The 18,917-nt window shown below is 45.2% G+C and overlaps 1 protein-coding gene across 8 annotated transcripts in view; it reads left to right on the forward strand.

Moving 5' to 3' along the window:
* Positions 1-17,947, forward strand: part of LOC120457251 — a 37,112-nt gene extending 19,165 nt beyond the window's left edge. For 2 of the 8 annotated variants that reach the window (XM_039644644.2, XM_039644645.1), the window contains 11 exons: positions 1,092-1,325; positions 1,454-2,462; positions 5,877-6,814; positions 7,110-7,273; positions 8,993-9,557; positions 11,630-11,751; positions 11,828-11,902; positions 12,448-12,602; positions 15,753-15,844; positions 16,758-16,950; positions 17,097-17,947. In XM_039644644.2, the coding sequence (XP_039500578.1) occupies positions 1,197-1,325; positions 1,454-2,462; positions 5,877-6,814; positions 7,110-7,273; positions 8,993-9,557; positions 11,630-11,751; positions 11,828-11,902; positions 12,448-12,602; positions 15,753-15,844; positions 16,758-16,950; positions 17,097-17,947 (4,293 nt within the window). In that variant the 5' untranslated portion in view covers positions 1,092-1,196. The remainder of the gene's footprint in view (positions 1-1,091; positions 1,326-1,453; positions 2,463-5,876; positions 6,815-7,109; positions 7,274-8,992; positions 9,558-11,629; positions 11,752-11,827; positions 11,903-12,447; positions 12,603-15,752; positions 15,845-16,757; positions 16,951-17,096) is intronic. The other 6 variants (XM_039644648.1, XM_039644649.1, XM_039644650.1 and 3 more) reach the window with 6 other exon arrangements.
* The last annotated feature ends 970 nt before the right edge of the window (positions 17,948-18,917 follow it).

Below are 18,917 nucleotides of genomic sequence, written 5' to 3' on the forward strand. Positions count from 1 at the left end.
TTTCAACACTGGGAAATTCGAAGGCGCGTTGGAGTGTGCTAAACGAATTTCGCCAAAGTTTCAAAGTGACAATGTTTTTGTTTCCTTTTTTTGTGGAGCGCACATCTGCACCTCATTTACATGGCCGACGGGGGGGTTTTGTTTTTTTGTTAGACAGAAGTGGCGGTGGGTTTAGTCCATTTGCAGTGCAGAAAAGTTGAATAAGTTGTTTGGCGTCCAGTCCGAAAAAAAAACCGCCATTAAATAACTTTTTGTCCCATGCTTTTTCGTGGAGTTCTCGAGATGGGGGTATATATATATATCTGTTCCGGGGTGTATATATTATGTATACACATATTGGAGTGACACCTCCAACGTCAACAACTTAAACATCAGTTTTGCGGGACGGGGCGGTCTGATAACTTTTCAAATTTAGCCGCTTGGAAAAAGGAGTGTGAAGAGGCCGCGGAGGAAAAGCCCGAGATGAAGTGGAAGTTAAATGGGAGTTGGCGGTGTGGGGGTGTGGATGTGGCGGCGAAGGGGTGCCAAAAAAGTATGCTAGGTATTTCGACGGGTGGTGGGACTTCCACCCTGTTCACCACCCACCCACTTACCCTTGAGTTGCGCTTGAAAGACGTTCGCTTTCAATTAAGGTTCAACCGCTGAGAAAACTTGTGTATTGGCCTTAATCTAAATCTCGAAGTCCCTATAAATGGTATGGATTGTGACTGCTGCATGAATGTTTATACAAAAGGAACTGAATTTTACTTATGCGAACGCTGAAAGCTGTATTCTGAAAACTGAAAGCTGCGAGGATTAACAGTATATGCGGCATATTTCCATTTGAAAAGGAACAATTTTTAGCTGCAAATTCAAAAGAAAACCTCTATTCGCAGGAGGAATGTTCTTAGGGGCAAGCTGGTAAACATTTTCTAAGGTTTCAGAGATCTGCGGAATTAATAAAGTTTTAAATTAACATATATTTTATTTATTTTAAGTTGTTTCCGCACGTCCAATACCTATCGCTTTCGCTGTCCCACTCTAACCTTGATGCCTGTTCTCTTCTTGCATGTTACTTGGTTTGCGATGACGATGGATTAAAAAAAAAAAAGTTGTTCATAAGAAAAGAGAGAGAGAGAGAGAGAGAGAGAGAGATAGAGAGAGAGTGAGAAGAAGAAAATATATAGAAGAATATTGAGAAGAGTTGTACACGCGACATGGATACCAAGTTGGAGGCGCGTGGCCAGTTTCCGGCCTCGTTTCCGGACACTTTCAAGAACTTCTTTGCCATGATGAACGAAGACGAGGATCATGTGGGGCTGTTTGCCAATCTGCTGGAGGATAAGGTAGCCCACGACCCCGGTCCACGCCTTGTTCGACGACTCTTCGACGGCGCTCACATTCTCGCACAACAGTTGCACATTAATCATTTCCCTTTCCCTCTTTTCGTTGCTTTTCTCTGCCCCTTTTCCAGGTGATTCCGCGGCAGAACAGCCCCGTCCAGCCCCAGCGGCAGCGGTACGGCGGCAGCATGCGGAGTCACAGCGGCGGCGACCGCTCCGATCGAAGGGGTCGCGCCGAGCGGCAGTACCAGCAGCAGATCCAGAATCAACAGCAGCAGCAGCAGCAACAGCAGCAGCAAAACGCTCAACAGGTGAGTGGTTGGTTACCATTGGTTTTGGTTTCTGTTTCAATACACATCGGCATACACCTGCAGCAGCGCGTCTTTCAGCCGCGAAGTCGCAGCGGCAGCGGCAGCAGCGTTGACCTTTATGCGACTCGAAATGTAAGCTTCACGACCCCCACCAACCGGGTCAATTCGCTGCGGCGGAATCGCTCGCGAGGATCGCTGACCACCCTGAGCAGCAATGGCCTAAATGCCCTGGGCCTGGGACCCGTGACCCTGGCCCCGAATGTCAGCTCGAGCAGCAGCGGTAGCGTCCTGGACTTGACTTTGCCGGGTGGCAACGGGCCTGGTGATGGAGGAAGCGGCCTGAATCTGTATCCCTCGCCCGCGAAGTCGAACCTGAAACCTGCTCTGAAGGCAAGCAACTCGTCAGTGGACCGTGGATCCGCTCTCTTCCTAGGAGCCGGCGGTAAATTGCTTTGCAGTCGCATTAAGTACTCTTGTCTGCACCATGATAATTCCGCAGATGAGATCCAACAACGTCAGCAGCCGCTCAAGAATCAGCAACTCGGTCCTGGACAGAAGCACGTGACTATGGCCTGTTGCGAGTGCGTTTGTGGCAGTGGCAAGGTTCCCCGTTCCGTTCCCGACGGCGAGGACAATTGTGGGGCGAACTACCTGATGGGCTATTCTGGCGGATACATGCTACCACAAACGCCGAAGGGAAAGTCCATCGACAAGACGAGCACCTTCACTTCCGCCGAGCTGGCAGCCTCGAAGAACAAGGATCTGCAGGAGCGACAGGAGCGGCAGGAGAAACGTGGGTCTGTCATCCTCGAAAGAGCTTTCGATTTCGGTGAGTTTTTACAAGATGTGTATAGAACTTCCATACTTCTTGTTTTCGGTGACCTATAAAATAGGTTGGTTGAAAAATGTTATAAGAAACTATTTATTAACCAAATTTATACATATAACATTGAGCTTTCCTGGCAATATTTTAAAATAGAAATTCTCTTTGTTGCCATAGTTTTTACTTGATTAAGTATCCGCACTGCTTATCGCTTGACAGTGTTGTAGAGCGCAATTAAAAGCGCACGCTATGCAGACCTTTTCACAGCAGGCAAAGTAAAAGAAGTAAAATCTCGGCCATCTGGATTATCGCAACGGAAATGCAGGCGCTGCAGGGGCTGGCTCTTGATTAGGGAATTAGTCACCAGTTACTGGGCAGCAAAAGGGACGACAAAGGGACGAGGACGCCTTTTTAAGGAGCATGTCCTGCCACGAAGTGCGGAAGTCGGAAGTGCGTGCCATGGGCGGTGGCCCCAATTGCAGAGCGAGCTGCCTGTTTGCATGCTGCACGTCCATCGGCTGGCAGGTTAATTAAGACTGCTGGCCGGACTTGTTTTCCGGGCACAAAGTGACTCTTTACTGTGACAATGACATGGGGCGCACTTCGTTCTCCGTGCTTCGTGGTCCATGCTCGGGTTCTCCAGTTCTCCGTTCTCTGGTCTCCGGTCTCCAGGCTGCAGACTCCGGATAACGAGGCCGCAAGTCACCTGCCAGATCGCAACTCCCTTTTGCCTCGTCACCGTTGTGGTGGCTGCCACATTGATGCAATTGCGGCTGTTTTGTGGCACCTGACAACAAGTTAAGTGACAAGTCCCACGGAGTTGAGTCCTTTGTGTTCGAAACACTTTGCACTACACTAGTTGCAACATTTTTCATTTTATTGCTGGTTGAATTAAGTCAATTTTACCTATTGGTTCATTTTCTATGTTAGCTTTTTTAGAGCGCAACTTTTTGCGTGCAAGCTAGTGTCTTAGAACTAAACCGTTTTCATTGATGATGTTAGCCCCATGGTGATGGTAGCTGCGAAAATATTAACCGAATCTTGACCAAGTTGACTTAAAGAAAAGCTCTTTCACTTAATTCAATTTAGCTGTAAATCTGCTCAGAGCATTAGCTTTAGCCACTTGACTTTAAAAAGTGTTTTCATTTCATCCGAAAATGTCGTTAAGGGAACTCCGACCCGACAATGGCTGCTTGTGTACATTGCATTTTCTAGCAATTTCTAGCAATTCAGCTAGAAAATGAAAATACACTTTAACTTGAATTTCGTACCCGTGTCAGAGAGCGACGTGCGAATCAAGGAACTACGGATATTGGGCAAATGGATAAAGCATGCTGAAGGATCAACCTTTCACTTGCTGCTGCTGAATGCGCTTTAAGTTCGCTTTAAATAATAAAACGGATAAGTCAAGGCCGCACCAAAGAGGCACCAGGCAAAATAAGAGGCACGATCCGGAAGGGCTCCCTTTCTGAAAAACGAAAATTAAACATCAAGTTAAAAGTGGCAAATGAAGAGTATAAAGCAAAAAAGGTCCGACATTTACCCGTTGCTTGTCCTGAAGCCTTTTTGCTCTTTTTTCCCCATTCTTAGGGGGGCGAAATGGGGGAGAGTGACACAAACGGGTTACATGGATAATCGGCTCTTTTTTTGCGTGGGTGGATGCCTGTTTGTCAGGTGAAGGGATTTCATCTTTAAGATACTTTCTGCCTTTGTCCACTTAATTGCATTTGGTAAACTGTTGAATGGAGCCGCTCGATAAAAGGTCCGGCGATTCATTTCTGTAATGGATGGGCCCCTCATGGTGATTAATTTGATTGAATGCGGCTGAAAAATGTTTGAACCGAAAAGAGCCAGAGCCTCAAACGTTATGATAAATCGGCGAGATCAACGAATTTGCTGGTTAAAATCATGCCCTCAAATGAACAAAGACAACTGACAAATACTTCGAATAGCGTGCTCATTAATCGAATGATTGAAATTCTAGTGGTCACAATACAAAGATGCTTACAAACATCCTTAAAATCCCATTTATTAGACTTCTAGCTTTTAGTCGCTAGCTACAGTTGTCAAAATTTAAACGATGGCAGCATCATAAAATTCTTAAGCTCTGTCGACGAAGAAATGTGCCACACGCTAATTAAGAGAAAGCACCCAGAAAGTTTCCTAGGCAAACTCGGGGCCATGAAATTTAATCATAAATATGTTGAAAACAATTTTTATGGCCACCCATTGAACAAGGACGACATTTTCTGGGTATATTCCGCAGAGAAAATTAAAAAATAATGAGAATGTAGCTTGATGAGGAAATTGTGCTCTTTGAAACGCATTTAATCGTTAAATTAAATGTTTTGAAGACCAAAATTGAGACATTTATATTAAGTATTAATTAGAACTGCTGACTATTTGGGTTTCGTTTATGCCTTGAATTAATTTGTGTAATTGCATTCTTTGCAATTTTAATTGTTACCTTTGCTTTTGCGTTTTTAGCAGAATATTCATAAAATATTCTGTAAAATGTCAAGGTCCACACCTTTGTACGTCGTAACGTTTGAGTGACGGGACTTGCTAAAAACCAAGGAATATTAGACTGGGTATTTGTGGAGTCGAGTCTGTTGGACTGTCATATGTGGCCATATTTTAAGCGATGCTCCGGGTCTAACCGAAAATTTTTATGGCGCCCACCGACGCACAAAGAGCCAAAGTTTATTAATTTTTTTTGCCCAGCAACAAAAGGAAACAGCAAAGAAAACTTAAGCTTGGCTATAAACATGTAAACAGAAAGCAAACACACACACACGCGTGCAAACAGAAAGTCGTTGGAAAATGTCTCGGAAAAAGTTTTGCTTTTTGGGTTCTGGCAAAACATTTTCATATTTGGCTTCAACTTGGAAACATAATTCCTGGGAAAGACAGACACACACACACAACACCAAAGCGATATATAGACACCCAGGCCCAGACACAGGTGCCCCAGGTGTCCTCTTCGCACATTTTTGCCATATCAGGAATGAAAAGCGTAGAGGACGTCGAATGGGTCGACTGGAACTGGCCATATTAGTTTGAGCCACATCGTTGTGGTTTGTGTCTGTCAACTGGCCGATGGAAAGACAATTATGAAACTAACAGACGACTTGATCACTCAACTGCTGAGATTGTGTCATTTCCCAGCAATTTCCCAAGCTATTTTGGTGTCGATTTGGCATGAATCTATATTTGGCTTTTCAATCTTGTTAGATCAATTAAACCACAGCGTGGAACTCAGCTGAATTTTAAGGCATACCGAAATGTTAGCAGTAACTAGCAGTAGCTACGCAGCATTACTTAGTTTATGAAATGGCTTAGCTTTTATTGTAATGAAATTTCCAACGTTATATTTACTTTATCCTGATTGCTGCCCGTGGTTCCGGTCCGGGTGCTCAGATGCCAGCTGCGACGAGAGCGACAGCATTGGCAGCAGCACCCACAATCCCGTGCCCTCGCCGGCTCCCCACCAGCTGGCCTACAATGTCCTCAAGCCGATCCTCAAGCAGCCGCAACAACAGCAGCAAAAGACAATGATGCAGCCGCAACATCAACAGATAAATGCCCAGCAACATCAAGGAGTTACGCAGCAGCCATATCAACCGGTGCCGCATCAGCAGCTGGTGGGCAACCAGCAGCACCAAGTGGTGACCCATCACCCACAACAGCCCCATCAACAGGTGGCCCACCAGCAACATCCAGGGGGCGCCCACCAGCAGCACCAAGTGGTTGGCCATCAGGCACTCACCCACGCACAGGTGAACCACCAGCAGCCCGCGTTGCAGGTGCAGCTTCCGACCCCCGGGGTGCACGTGGTGCACCGCCTGCTGCCCACACCGCCCACCCACAGCGGAAAGGGGGCGTACCACACGCGTGAGGCGGCCTTGCAAAGGGTGCAACAGCAGAGCGGCTTCTACAACCAGGGGCCGAGCACCTCGGCATCTGCCTACGGCTATAACCAGGCCATGGAACACCAGCTGATGCAGCAGCAGCTGCACTACGATCCGCACCATGATCTGCAGTTTGAGCAGCATCAGCAGCTGCAACATCAGCAGCAGCATCAGCAGATGCAGTTGCAGCCTCAGCAACAGCTCCAGCTTCATCAGCAGCATCCGCAACAGTTGCAGCATCCACAACAGCTGCAGCATCAGCACCAGCATCTGCAGCAGCATCAGCAGCAGCAGCAGCATCAACATCAGCAGCAGTACGCAGATGACACCGAGCTGGATTACGATACGGAGTGGGAGTTGGATGAGGAACCTGCTCCGCAGGCTGTCCCGCCACTCACCACCTTCAACGACTTTGTTAACGCGGCGCAGAATCCAACTGGCAGTCGAGTAAGTATTGGCGATCTATTATTGTTGTTGAACATTTTCGTTCGATTTTATTATTATTTATTGCCACAAAGTTTGTTTGCGTAAATGTCTCATTTTCATATCAATCGCGATTGTATGGCGGTGTCATATTCACGCTTTGTGCCCAACAGACACAACTTAAAACTAATTAGTTAAATAATTAAATGTGTGTGCTGCAATAAATATCTACAATCCTATAACACAAAGTTATTTTTCAGCGTCACCTCTAACCCCTTTGAACTTGTCTCTTTATTTTTGACCATACCACCATTCATAGCAGAGTCTACGCGCCCAAAAATCGCCGATTTTAAACAGGCGTCGCGCCTCATCCATAGCTGGAAATCTTTTGCACTCGGATTACACGTACACCCGGAACAGCATCGGTGGAGCTCCGATCGACTCCACCGACTTTCAGCGCATTTCGCACAGCAGCAGTGCCAGGTGGGAGTTGTATGCATTTTTTTTAGTTTAATTATGTTTAGGATCGCAGTTCATTACTTCAACTACGAATCGAATTGGTTAATTCAAATCAGTATTTGAATAACGTTGTTAAAAGAGCAATTTGTGATGACTTGCGCCAAAGTTTTTCTTCTTCAAAAAAATAAATACAACATTTCGCTTCAACTTCAAGGAAGATTAAGCTGATGATTAAGTAGCAGCAGCTGGGGGCAGAAGTCTTCTCAGAAGGCGTCCGTCCAGTCATAAACAAGTAAAAATGATAATTAAAAAGTTTTCAACAATGCTGGCAGGTGGGTAGAGGAAAAGGGTCACCCTAATTAGGTGACCCCGACCGCCTAGAGCCCCCAACTGTGACCTCTAGTCGCCTCCTTGTGGGCCAAGAACTCGCCATTGTCTTTGGCTTCCTAGCGCCAGCGACCTTGTCCCAATGGGTTTTTTCAAAACGAAAGCAGAACTGAAGGTTTAATGCCAAAATGGCATTTCAAATGTTTCACGCTTTATTCCATTCACAATTCACTAGCAAATGGCTTGTGAGAGCTTCAGACACAATTGCATTTAGCTTAGGAAAATAAAAACAAGAGAGAACGCTATAGTCGATTTCCCCGACTATCTGATACCCGTTACTCAGCTAGTGGAAGGGAGAAAGAGTCTTAAACACAGTTTTTGGCGGTTTGTGGGCGTTAGAGTGGGCGTGGCAGAAAGTTTTTTGGCAAATCGATAGCAATTTACAAGACTAATACAAAAATGAAAAAATATCAAAACATTTTTCAAAAGTGTGGGCATGGCAGTTTTGGGCGGTTTGTGGGCGTTAGAGTGGGCGTGGCAACATGAATCGACAAACTTGCGCTGCGTCTATGTCTCTGGAGTCTGCATGCTTAATCTCAACTTTCTAGCTTTTGTAGTTCCTGAGATCACAGCGTTCATACGGACGGACAGACAGACGGACAGACGGACAGACTGACAGACGGACAGACGGACATGGTCATATCGACTCGGCTATTGGTCCCGATCAAGAATATATATACTTTATATGGTCGGAAACCCTTCCTTCTGCCTGTTACATACTTTTCAACGAATCTAGTATACCCTTTTACTCTACGAGTAACGGGTATAATAAATGCACTTTTGCAACATTTCATTGCGGAAAAACGGAATTTTTTAATGAGTTCACAGTTTGCCACATCTATTGCTTCCCGCCTGGGAAGCCAGAAGTTTCAAAGAAAATCTTAACGCAATTCCTCTTTCTCTCTCTCTTTTTCGAGCAATTTAAGAGGTATTTGCAGTCATGTCGCTGAATGAAACATCTGCTTTAGGGAAAAGAACACAACGTCTACTGCTGTTTGATCCAAGTGCCACCCTGAATATCCTTTTGAATTTAATAAGAGTTTAATTTTTCTCGCTGAATATTTGTTGTCCGCCTTAATTGGGATAATTACACTAAAGGAGAGAGGGTCGGGGCAATTTTCAATCAGTTTTCATCAAGCTCGCCAAGTAGCCTAATTATGAGCTGAAACGCAATTAACCTTAAGCCGAGCCATGACTATTGAATCACACAATGGGTGTGGTGTAGATACCATGAAGGTAGTTATCGTTTTCGAACTTAAAGGTATGTTAAAGGCTAAAGTTCTAAGGTAACCCCCAATAGAATAAGAGCAATTAAATGTAATGAACGAAATCTTCATTATTTCTTGCTGTTTTCAGGGATCGCATGTCTCTGGCCGGAGTTCTGACCTTTCAGCAGGCCATGTCCGGAGCAGTGTCACCACAGTATGGAACAGTGGGATCGCTGAATCCCCAAGCAGCCGGTGCCGGTGAAAACATGCCGGGCATTGTGGGATCCGATGCCGTAGGTAGCAGTTTGCCTGGCGGATCTTCACACAATCTAAATTTGACGGTGGGCTTGGGGTTTCTCGGTGGTTCCAGCACCACTTTGGCTGCTGTCGCCGAGGTGACTAGTGGACCAGATGGCAATGGTGACTCCACCGACTCCCCGTCTCCGGTCTCCATGATTCCCAGCAAGCAGCAGCAGCAAAAGCAGCAGCAGCTGTTGCAGTTGCAGCTGCAGCAGGAGCAACAGCAACAGCACCTGCCCACCCACTTGCCAATGAAGCGGGAACGAGGCGTAGGTGAGTCCTCCGGAGCCAGCACATCCGGCACCGCCATCGCCGAACTGGCCTCCTCCGTCGTCCTGGCCTCCCAGTCCGGAAAACCCATGACTGAGCGGCAACGCCTAAGGACATCCAGCATGCCGGCGGAAAGTAGAAGGGTGAGTAATATAATTGTTTCACTTTGCAGGCAATTTAATTATATTTCTGACAAATGGCTTCTAAACAAGTAGTATTTAAACTCAATCGGGGGCTGCGATATAAAACATTCGAGTCACGATTATCCCAAACTTCCACAAAACTGGGCAGTCATGGAAACTATTTATTTTTTGCCAAAAATTTGGCAACTGCATAGTCATACGTCGCGGGAATTCAGTCCAATTCAGTCAGTTAAGGCAGCAGGCTCATGGGGATTATCGCATCGACATGGGACGACAAGTAATTGAAACTTGGACCCGGACGCGAACCCGGACCGGGAACCAAAGCCGTTTAAGGAAAGCCATTAGTACTCCACTCAGCGCTGAATTATGCTTAATAGTCGAACGGTAGAGGGCAGTCGAAAGAAAAGCATGATGTGTGCTCCAGACGAAGGAACCACAGATTACACATGTATCTGGGGAGCCAACTTCTGTGGGTGTGGGACTCGGCCAAGTTTGCCACATTCAGCATGAGTAAGCATTTGATACATGGCTCTACTTTTGGCCCTCCGCTCCTGGGTCATTGGCTGCCCGAGTTGTTTTCGGGAGCAGTAGGAGTGGCAGCCTGGCTGCCAAGCTTATCAGGCACCCACTTCCACCTACCATCCCCCAGTGGCCAGATCCACTCCCACTTGTGCCTTCCTGTATCGTTTCTGGCACACTTGAAAAATCGCCACAATCCGCTGGCAAGTTGAGTGCACTACCACTATATATACTATACTATATATATAGACACTTTTTGCTTATCACAGGACAAGCGACCATACTCATACGTCTTATTTGTATCATTAAAATATATTTTTGATTTTTTTTTAAACTGGTTGTCATATGTTTGCGTTTGAGATTTTATAGGTTATTTTTCTTTTGCCAATTCGCAGTTTTATATAAATATTCAATAGGTGTATAAAGGTCGACTCATCCATTTGTCCCCGGGCTGTGTGTCATTATCTAGGATTTATGGCGGTGTCGGCCCATGGGTTTCATAATCCCCGCGCTTCTTCGGCTGACTTGCAGTTGTCTAGTCGCTGCACCTAATGTAATTAGTTTGTAATATTACTCGAGTGAAAATTGTGCAACGCGTGCTGCGCAAACTACGTGCCACCTGGAATGCCTGCACCTGCCACAGTCGCAAGGGACTCAAAACGGCAAGATAGTGGGACAGTCTGGGGCAATGACCCGATGTTTTCACCTTTTCCCGCACCGAACTTTATAGATAGATACACTATAGATGCGCCGTCTCGGAATTGATTTCGGTGCAATGGGTTCAGTTGGTTGCAATTAAAGTGAGCGAGGAAACCTTCAAAAGGTATCAATGGCAAGCACCTGGCACCTGGCCGGGGCTCAGCATTAAAGGCCTAATAGTGTCAAGTGTGCGCCGCACTCGACACCGAAAAGGGGCAAACTTGTCGACTGCAGTTCCACATCCATTCACACTTCACCGCCACTTCCGTCGCCTGCAAGCAAACAAAAAAAAAAAAAAGGAAAAATTATAAAAGAGAGGCTGAAGCCCCCAAGGGAGCCGAAAATGTGCAGAAACTTTTGTGCCACCATTGCCGAAAAGGCCAACCGCAAATATGTGTGTGCGCTGTAAGCCCATCGGGGGCCCATCCACCGCCATGCAATTGGCAGGAACAGAAGCCGAAGCCGGTACTTTGTGCTCGCTATTCGTATTGTTTTGGGCCGCCCAAGACTGCTGGAGGTGTCCTTGGTTCGACGTATGTTTTCCATTTGTAAAGACCGTAATCACACCTTAAATGATATCAGGCATCGGTGCAGGAACTTTTCCACTTTTCTACGGGCCAGCAGTTGTGGGCTTTGGGCCACAAATACGTTTCATTGCAAAATGTATTTGAAAAATTAATTTATTAAGTTGACAAAATTGTATACAGTTTTATCAGAATGGCAATGGGGCGTATGCGCTATTTTTAAGCGTGTGACATTGCGTATACGCCTGATAGACAGCGCACATGGCGTATGCGTTATATTGAAAAAGTGATTCTTTTTTATAATATTGCTGTTTTATTTTTACTTTGCAGCCGCGTCTAGCGGAGATGCGACGCTCGGCCATTCATGCCGGTGATCCGGACATGACCTACTATCGCCTGCGGAGCTTCAGCATCACTTCCCACGGCATCTGCAACTTGGGCGATTCCCTGAGGCAAGTTCTGAAAGCCTTGATAGTTTTTCAGGCGCAGCCATTTATATTCCTTTTATTTTGTACTTTTCTGAAACAGAAGCCGCAGGTCACGTTCCATCAACTCCGTGACTTCCACCGGCACCTCAAACAGCGGCGTGGATCGACACAATAGGTGAGTTCAGTGGTTCTACGCACGACGTTCAATGTTCAATGTTCAGTGTTCAATGTTCAATGTTCGCCATTCGGCGTTCCGCGAACAAAAGTGGCTGGCTGGCAATAAATTGTTTATGAAATGACAGTTCACATGGCGACAACAATGCGAAACGTGCGCCATTTTCGCGTCTATATAGACTGACTAATTTCATACAATTTCCACACCAAACACTTTCCTCTGCCATTGACAACGGCATCTTGAAGTCATGAGTATGGTGTATAGAGTGTGGGGGCCCAAGATGAGGATGAATCGCAACAATGCCAAAGCGTTTTCCATCTCATTGACAAGGAAAACGCCGCCTTTTCTGAACAGTGGCACAAATAGCTTGAGCTTGTAATTTTTTGTTTATTTTTAGGTATGAATTTCATTAGTTGCAGTTCTAATGGTACTTCGTTTTCGATGGTACAAAGAAGTATTTAAATAAGTTAATTTCCTTTTGAGTGTATATGTATAAGTAAGGAGTTGCCCCACTGTGACTGATTCGCTTATTATTATATTCGTAGCAACGCATCGGGGGCATCAGGCGAAGTCATCGACGGAGATCCCAATGTTCCTGCCTACAAAATTGCAATGCTCGGCGCCTCCGGAGTGGGCAAAACCACCCTGACTTACCAGTTTACCACTTCCGATTACATATGCGCCTACGACCTCAGTCTCGGTAAGTCATTATTTACCCCACGTTTTTTTCAATTGTCACTTTCTTTTTTATTTATCAGCAACTGCGAGTTATTTGAGATGAATTGGTTCGCTGAGCTAAAACTACGCATTTGAATGCGCAAATTGGATGAAATTATAAGGGAATCATGTTCTAAATGGCTTTTTAAGTTTTGGGTAAATTTCGGATTTTGTTTTTGTCCAGGCACACGTTGGGCAAAGTAATTGAAAATGAAGCCGCCCCTTTCAGAATCCTCCCCTGCCACTTCACTACGCGGCTTTTAATCAAACACATTTGCATTTTAATTATGGCACAAAGTCATAAAATATGAAAACCGCCAGCGCTAATTTCATTAACTTTCGCGACCATATCACCGGATCCTGGAGTGTGGAAACGCTAGAGAATATGGCCAAGTTGGCTGCCAACCACTTTAATAGCGGCTTTGGAGCTTTTAAGTGGATTTTCAGAGTGAAGTGGAGAAGAATTTCCACAGCCATCGGCTTAGTGTCCCGCTTCTCGTCCAGAAAATCGCATTAGACGCAAATAGACTGCGATGCGCTGTTTTCCAGTCTGTCCACTCTCCAGTCAGCATTTGACATGGTTCGTTTTTGTTTCGTTGTAGAATAACCTGGTAACTCCTACCAAACGTATTGTGGCAAATGTACCTTATTGAATTAATGTGAACTTCAAGTGCTATACGGGCATGGATAAGCTCTGCTTAAATCGGAAATCCGAAAACTCTTCCACCTGCCAAGGTCAAGCGAAAATTAACGCAATTAGTTTGGCCAAAAGATGCTAGTCTTGCATCACCTCTTGCAGCACCTTCTGTGAATGTCTTCATTCGCAGGCCGCTCCGAAGTTGAATTAATTGAATTGCGGCACTATCGAATTACCCTTTGAGCAGCGGACTTTAATGGACCACACTAGTGCTCTGGCACTGACTTAATTATGTACGGGATGCTACAGCCTGCTACAACTGCTTTAGTTCTGGCTCGAGTAATCCGATCATTGCGGAAGTTACCGAAACCCAATATTTCATTAGCGCCGGATAATTGCAGCTGCAAGTGGCGCAACACGTGTGTCTACCTGATGTTTGATTTTTGGCCTCCAGGCAGGTAGGCGGTTGCCTGCGTTTTGGTTATTCCATTTTAATCAACTTAACTTTACTTTCATGCTCGTCTCTGTTCGCCACTCTGGCATTTGCAGCTGGACAAGGCCAAAGGGCAAAAAGTGGCATTGTTTATGCAGGAATTTGCCGTCCTGTGTGGTGCCAACTATTGTTAGCAATTACCATAGATGAGTTGTCCTGCAACTGGCTACTAGCCGAACTTCCAAGCTGCAGGATGTCCCCTGCTTGCACATCTTGCCATACTTGCCATATTGACCCTGCTTGAGGGCTGCGTGTGTGGCTTCGTTACTCGAATGATTTCCTGCTGCACACGCAAATTTCAGTGTGCTTTTGCGTGTGGGCGTCATCTTAGCCATATTTCGCTAATGGCTGCCAGCATTGCATGACCACAAAAAGTTGTGGGCGGCGGAACTGTTTTTGCCACGCCCTCGAAAGCAGATGGTAAATTTATTACATGCCATGTCCGTTTGGAATAAATCTAAGTGGCTCCGATTTTGGAAAATAGCCCGGACTTCAGTTAAATGTTCAATGTATGCCAATGTTCAAAGAACAACGCTAAAACACTTTTTGAATACAACTGTACGCAAATGTTCCTGTTGTATTTAAACAAAAATAGACTACCATCTATATTTGACTTGGTTTTGCCCAAACCGGAACTAGAAAGCCCCAATAATCCTCTGCGATTTCAGACACATTTACTTCAGCCACCAGTGGATAATAATACACGCCCCGAAAATGTTTTGAACGGCTACCGCTTGTAATCCCCCCAAAATCGAATGGGGCTTTCCCTGCTTTTCCGCTTTTCTTTGGCTTGTTTGCACAGGCGTTTAGATAATTGCATTGCAATGACTCCGCGGTTGCTGTTCGCCGCCGGCCAATTGCATGACTAATCGACTAAGCCGTCGAAGGGCCCAGGTTCGCTGTGAAAAGGGCGAGGTGCCTTCTTCGGCCACCGAATTCGTCAATAGAGCATAGATAGAGTTTGCTTTTTCTATTCAATTTGTGCGGCACCGCCCACGCTTCGTAAATTACTTGCAACATGCAAATTAAGCGACGAGGTGTCTGTGTGGGCTTTTTGTTTCTTGTTTTTTTAACTATTTCACCATTCCACCATTGGGATGCAAGGGGGATCTGCAGATGCGGGTCGACTGGCGTCTAAATATTTGCCACAGCTGAATGCAAACAGAGTCGAACGCAAACTGCAGTCATTGTCTGCTTCTGCGACTCCTTTACAGCAAAGCTGTCCTTCCTCCTGCTCGCTAGTTTCAAACTGCTGACACAGCGTGCATTGGGCGGTGCTCGTGCACTGGCAAAAATCGAGCTTAATTAAGATTTAAAAACTTGGAATATATATATTATATATATTCATATAACGATAAGGATTATAAATTCCTGATTTCGCACGTTTGCAAACATTATTTCAAAAAGGCAATGTCGTGTATCGTCTGAAATAAAATGTAAGATTAAGAATATAATTTTCTGGCAGTGCTGCAGGGACGTAGCACTTTCCGTGTGCACCAAGGGACAAGGAGGCTTTGCGATTCCGAAGTACCGAGGGTCGGTCCCCAGTTGCCATCACTCGGTGCCCTCCACTCCAAGTTCACTGTCTGCGTCCTTTTCCACGTTTCATGGCTGGGCTAAAAAAACAAGTCCAAGTAGACAGAGGAAGGGTAGCGTCAATTGCGACATTAACTTGCTGGGCTAAATCACTTTGATTACGGTTTTATGGACGGCACGCCCCCCAAACGCCCACGAAGGCTGTCGCCACCCTTGGTGCAATTTGATCGATTTAAGACCTCTAGAACTGCATTTGGGTACTTGTTATTTTGATTTCCGTGATTGTTTTCCGGGCTCAGGGCTTCCTTTCATTTGTTTACCATGGTAAATGCACTCCTTGAAATACACGCTTGAACAATGCAACAACAATACACGTTGGGTGCTTTGTTATATAAAGGAATATAATTTGCAATTAGTTATTTGTATGCCCAAGTTGCATAACTCACAATTTTTTATATTTCTTTCAGATGATGACTACGGACAGAAGACTGTGTCGGTGCTAGTCGATAACATCGAAACGGATTTGGAAATAATTGATCATCCCGCATGCGAGATGTCGGTGAGTAATCATACGTTTAAATCAAGTCCCGGTTAATCAGGTCTTGAGGGTGGTGACGTTTTAGTCTTGTTCTCGTTCTTGTCCGATGACTTTGGTCTTCGATACTTAGTCGCCTCGGTAGGCTATTGGGATGAGCATATCTAGCATATCATTATATTTTTTCGCTAACTCCTGAATACTGTCTCCAATTTTTGACCCCTTCTTTTCGCTTTCTGACCATTTGCAGCCAAGTTATACCAAAAATACCAATCATAAATATTCGATTTTTGGAGAAAAGCGATTTTCGGTTTTTTTGCGTAAAGAATTATCAGTATTTTGATCACAGCATTCGAAATAATGGTCCAAATATGGAATGCCATACCTCGTTGAGTTCGTAATTAAATTTCCAATCGAACTGTGTTTTCAAAAAAAAATTCTATTTTTTTCACATTTTTTGCAATTTTTGATGATGTTACCCCTTACAAAAAATGCGAAAATTGTGCCAAAAATTATTTTAATAGAGTCGGTCAAAAAGTGATTTGGTTGGTTAGTATTGGTAAATAGGAGTACAAAAATATAATTCTTTTAACTTTCTGACCATTTTTAGCCAAGTTATAGCTCGTCAGCCAGCATTAAATTCCATTAGAACGACAAGGCTTTGCCAAGACATTTGGACAGCAGTAAAAACTGCTATGCATATATGCTCCTACTTCACTAATTTGTATATAGTGTTTGGTTACCCCTAGAATATTTCTCCCCTGTGATGTTAAGATACAATATATGATGTACAGATTCTTCACTTAATAAAAAAAAAAAAAAAAAAAAAAAAAAAAAAAATTAGAACGATTTTTGTAGCCTACTTTTCTGCGCCAGATGGCTCATATCAATCTTGGTTTCTATTTTTTTCCACCACCAAATTGGTTTTCGACTGCAGACGGAGGCCTTCTGCGCCACCTACAACATCGACCTCTTCGTGGTGGTCTACTCTGTGATAGATCGAAACACTTTTGCCGCAGCCGAGCGTGTCCTGCAGTATCTCAAGGAGAACGAGATGCTCTTGTCACGCGGAGCCATCCTTGTAGCCAACAAAACGGATTTGCAACGACATCGAGTTGTCACTCGTCAGAGTAAGCATTCTTTATATTTTTGTATGTTGATTGACCGCATCAAATCACAGCCATTTTATTTGTAAAACGAGTTTGCAAAAACATTTTCGTTTTAAATGAGGGTTAAGCACTAATCCAGTTGGTCACCCATCATCCTCCAATTACAGTGGGCCGCAAGGTGGCCAAGGAAATTGCATGCAAATTCATTGAGACATCATCTGGACTGGATCACAATGTGGACGAGCTACTAGTCGGCATTGTGGCGCAAGTGAAACTCAATCCGCAGCGCTTGCGATTGCTCACCGAATTTGAGCTGCAGCGCCTGAATTTGCAAAGCACTATCCAGAAGCACCGTGGCATGCACCTGCAGACCCGTCGGATGGTCCGACAAATGAGCGTTTGTCAGGATGACGAGGAGATTTTCGATGGCGGACTGCCGGAAAGGCTGCAGAACGGCGAGGCCAACAATGATGCGGACGGAGTGCCTAGCACATCGAAGGCCGGTCGGTCGCGTATCGAGAATCCCAACCGCAAGCCCTTGAACCTGGAAAGCATATTGAAGATGGGCGAAAGCGAGGTGGACGAGGACGAGGATGTGGTCAAGACATCGCAGCTGAGCAAATTCAATATGCTGGCGGCCAACATACGTCATCGTCGTCCATTCCGCAAACGTCGCTCGTTCGACGGCGGCGTTTCCACATCTGCAGCTGCGGAAGCAGCCGCCGAACTGCAGCGGCGCTATCAACTCCGAGCCATGGATGACTTGCAGCTGGAGGGACGACTGGGAGGAGCGACGGAGGAGCGGTTTGGGGAGAGAAGTGGACTGGCCGACAGCGATGACGAGGAGGATGGTGAGGAGGGAGTGGTCGGAGGACACCGGAATGCCTGCAACCGCAAGGTGGTGAAGAAACTGACCGCCCGCACCAAGGTATTCATCTCGTCGGTGCTGCGCTTCAAGAAGGCCATCAGCCTCAAGCGGCGCAACTCCTCTAGCTGCAGCGATCTCTTCGTGATCTAAACGGTTGGCGGCGGCGGCGGCGGCGGCATAGGAAGTAGGAAGCATAGACTGAATGTACATAAACGGAGTATAGGAGGAGGCGAAGTAGGAGCATCGAAATGGAAACGAACCGGAACCATCCATACCAGGAGAACCAGAGACCAAGAACGCAGGCACAACGAAACAGCAGCGCAAACCGCGGTGGAGTCGAACACGGAAGTGCACGAGTGCAGGACGTCAACGTATGAGGAGTTTCCAGTTGCATATTTAACAAAAATTACAGGGACATTTTCCGTTTTTTTGGCCAATGGACGATTGCAGCGATTAGAGCTAAACACTTTGCACTTTATGATGGCAACTGCAATTCGTCTGGCGAATTTGTTTTGGGCCAAACAATTTCTAGAAAATTATAATCACTTGAAATTGCATTTAAAAGTGTGGTCTAGTTTTCGGTGCCAACGCGACTTGTGGACTGAAAATATTTTGTGGACTACCTTTGCAAACATCTGTAAGTGAGCATCTAGAAAATTTTGACAGTCCAATTGCATATGAAAAAAACAAAACATACACCCCTTTACTCCGAACCCAACCGGTAGGTGGCGCTGCAAATGCGGACAATAATTTTCTTACAAAAAATATTGATCAGCAAATTTTACAAAATCGAAAAAATGGACTAAGCACGTTTTATGCAAAAGCAAATCAAGTCCTAACCGCTTAAAAAAATATTGAATGCAGCAAAAATTAAAGTATATAAACAAAAATCTGCATTGTTCGAGTGGCACATACTCGAAGGAAACAGGAAAAACCGCAAATGCAATATGCATACATATGTAGAGATACTGGGCAAAGAATTGCACTCTATTTTGTTATGTCGTTTTTGTGGTTCGTTATGTGGTAATGATTAATCGCGTGGTTTCTGACGAGTTTCAAGAAAATAAAATATTGACTTCATAACCTAATCCTTATGTGAACTTAAAGTGATGGCAAAGGC

The sequence above is a fragment of the Drosophila santomea genome, chromosome X (genome assembly GCF_016746245.2).
Source record: "Drosophila santomea strain STO CAGO 1482 chromosome X, Prin_Dsan_1.1, whole genome shotgun sequence".
Lineage (NCBI taxonomy): Eukaryota > Metazoa > Arthropoda > Insecta > Diptera > Drosophilidae > Drosophila > Drosophila santomea.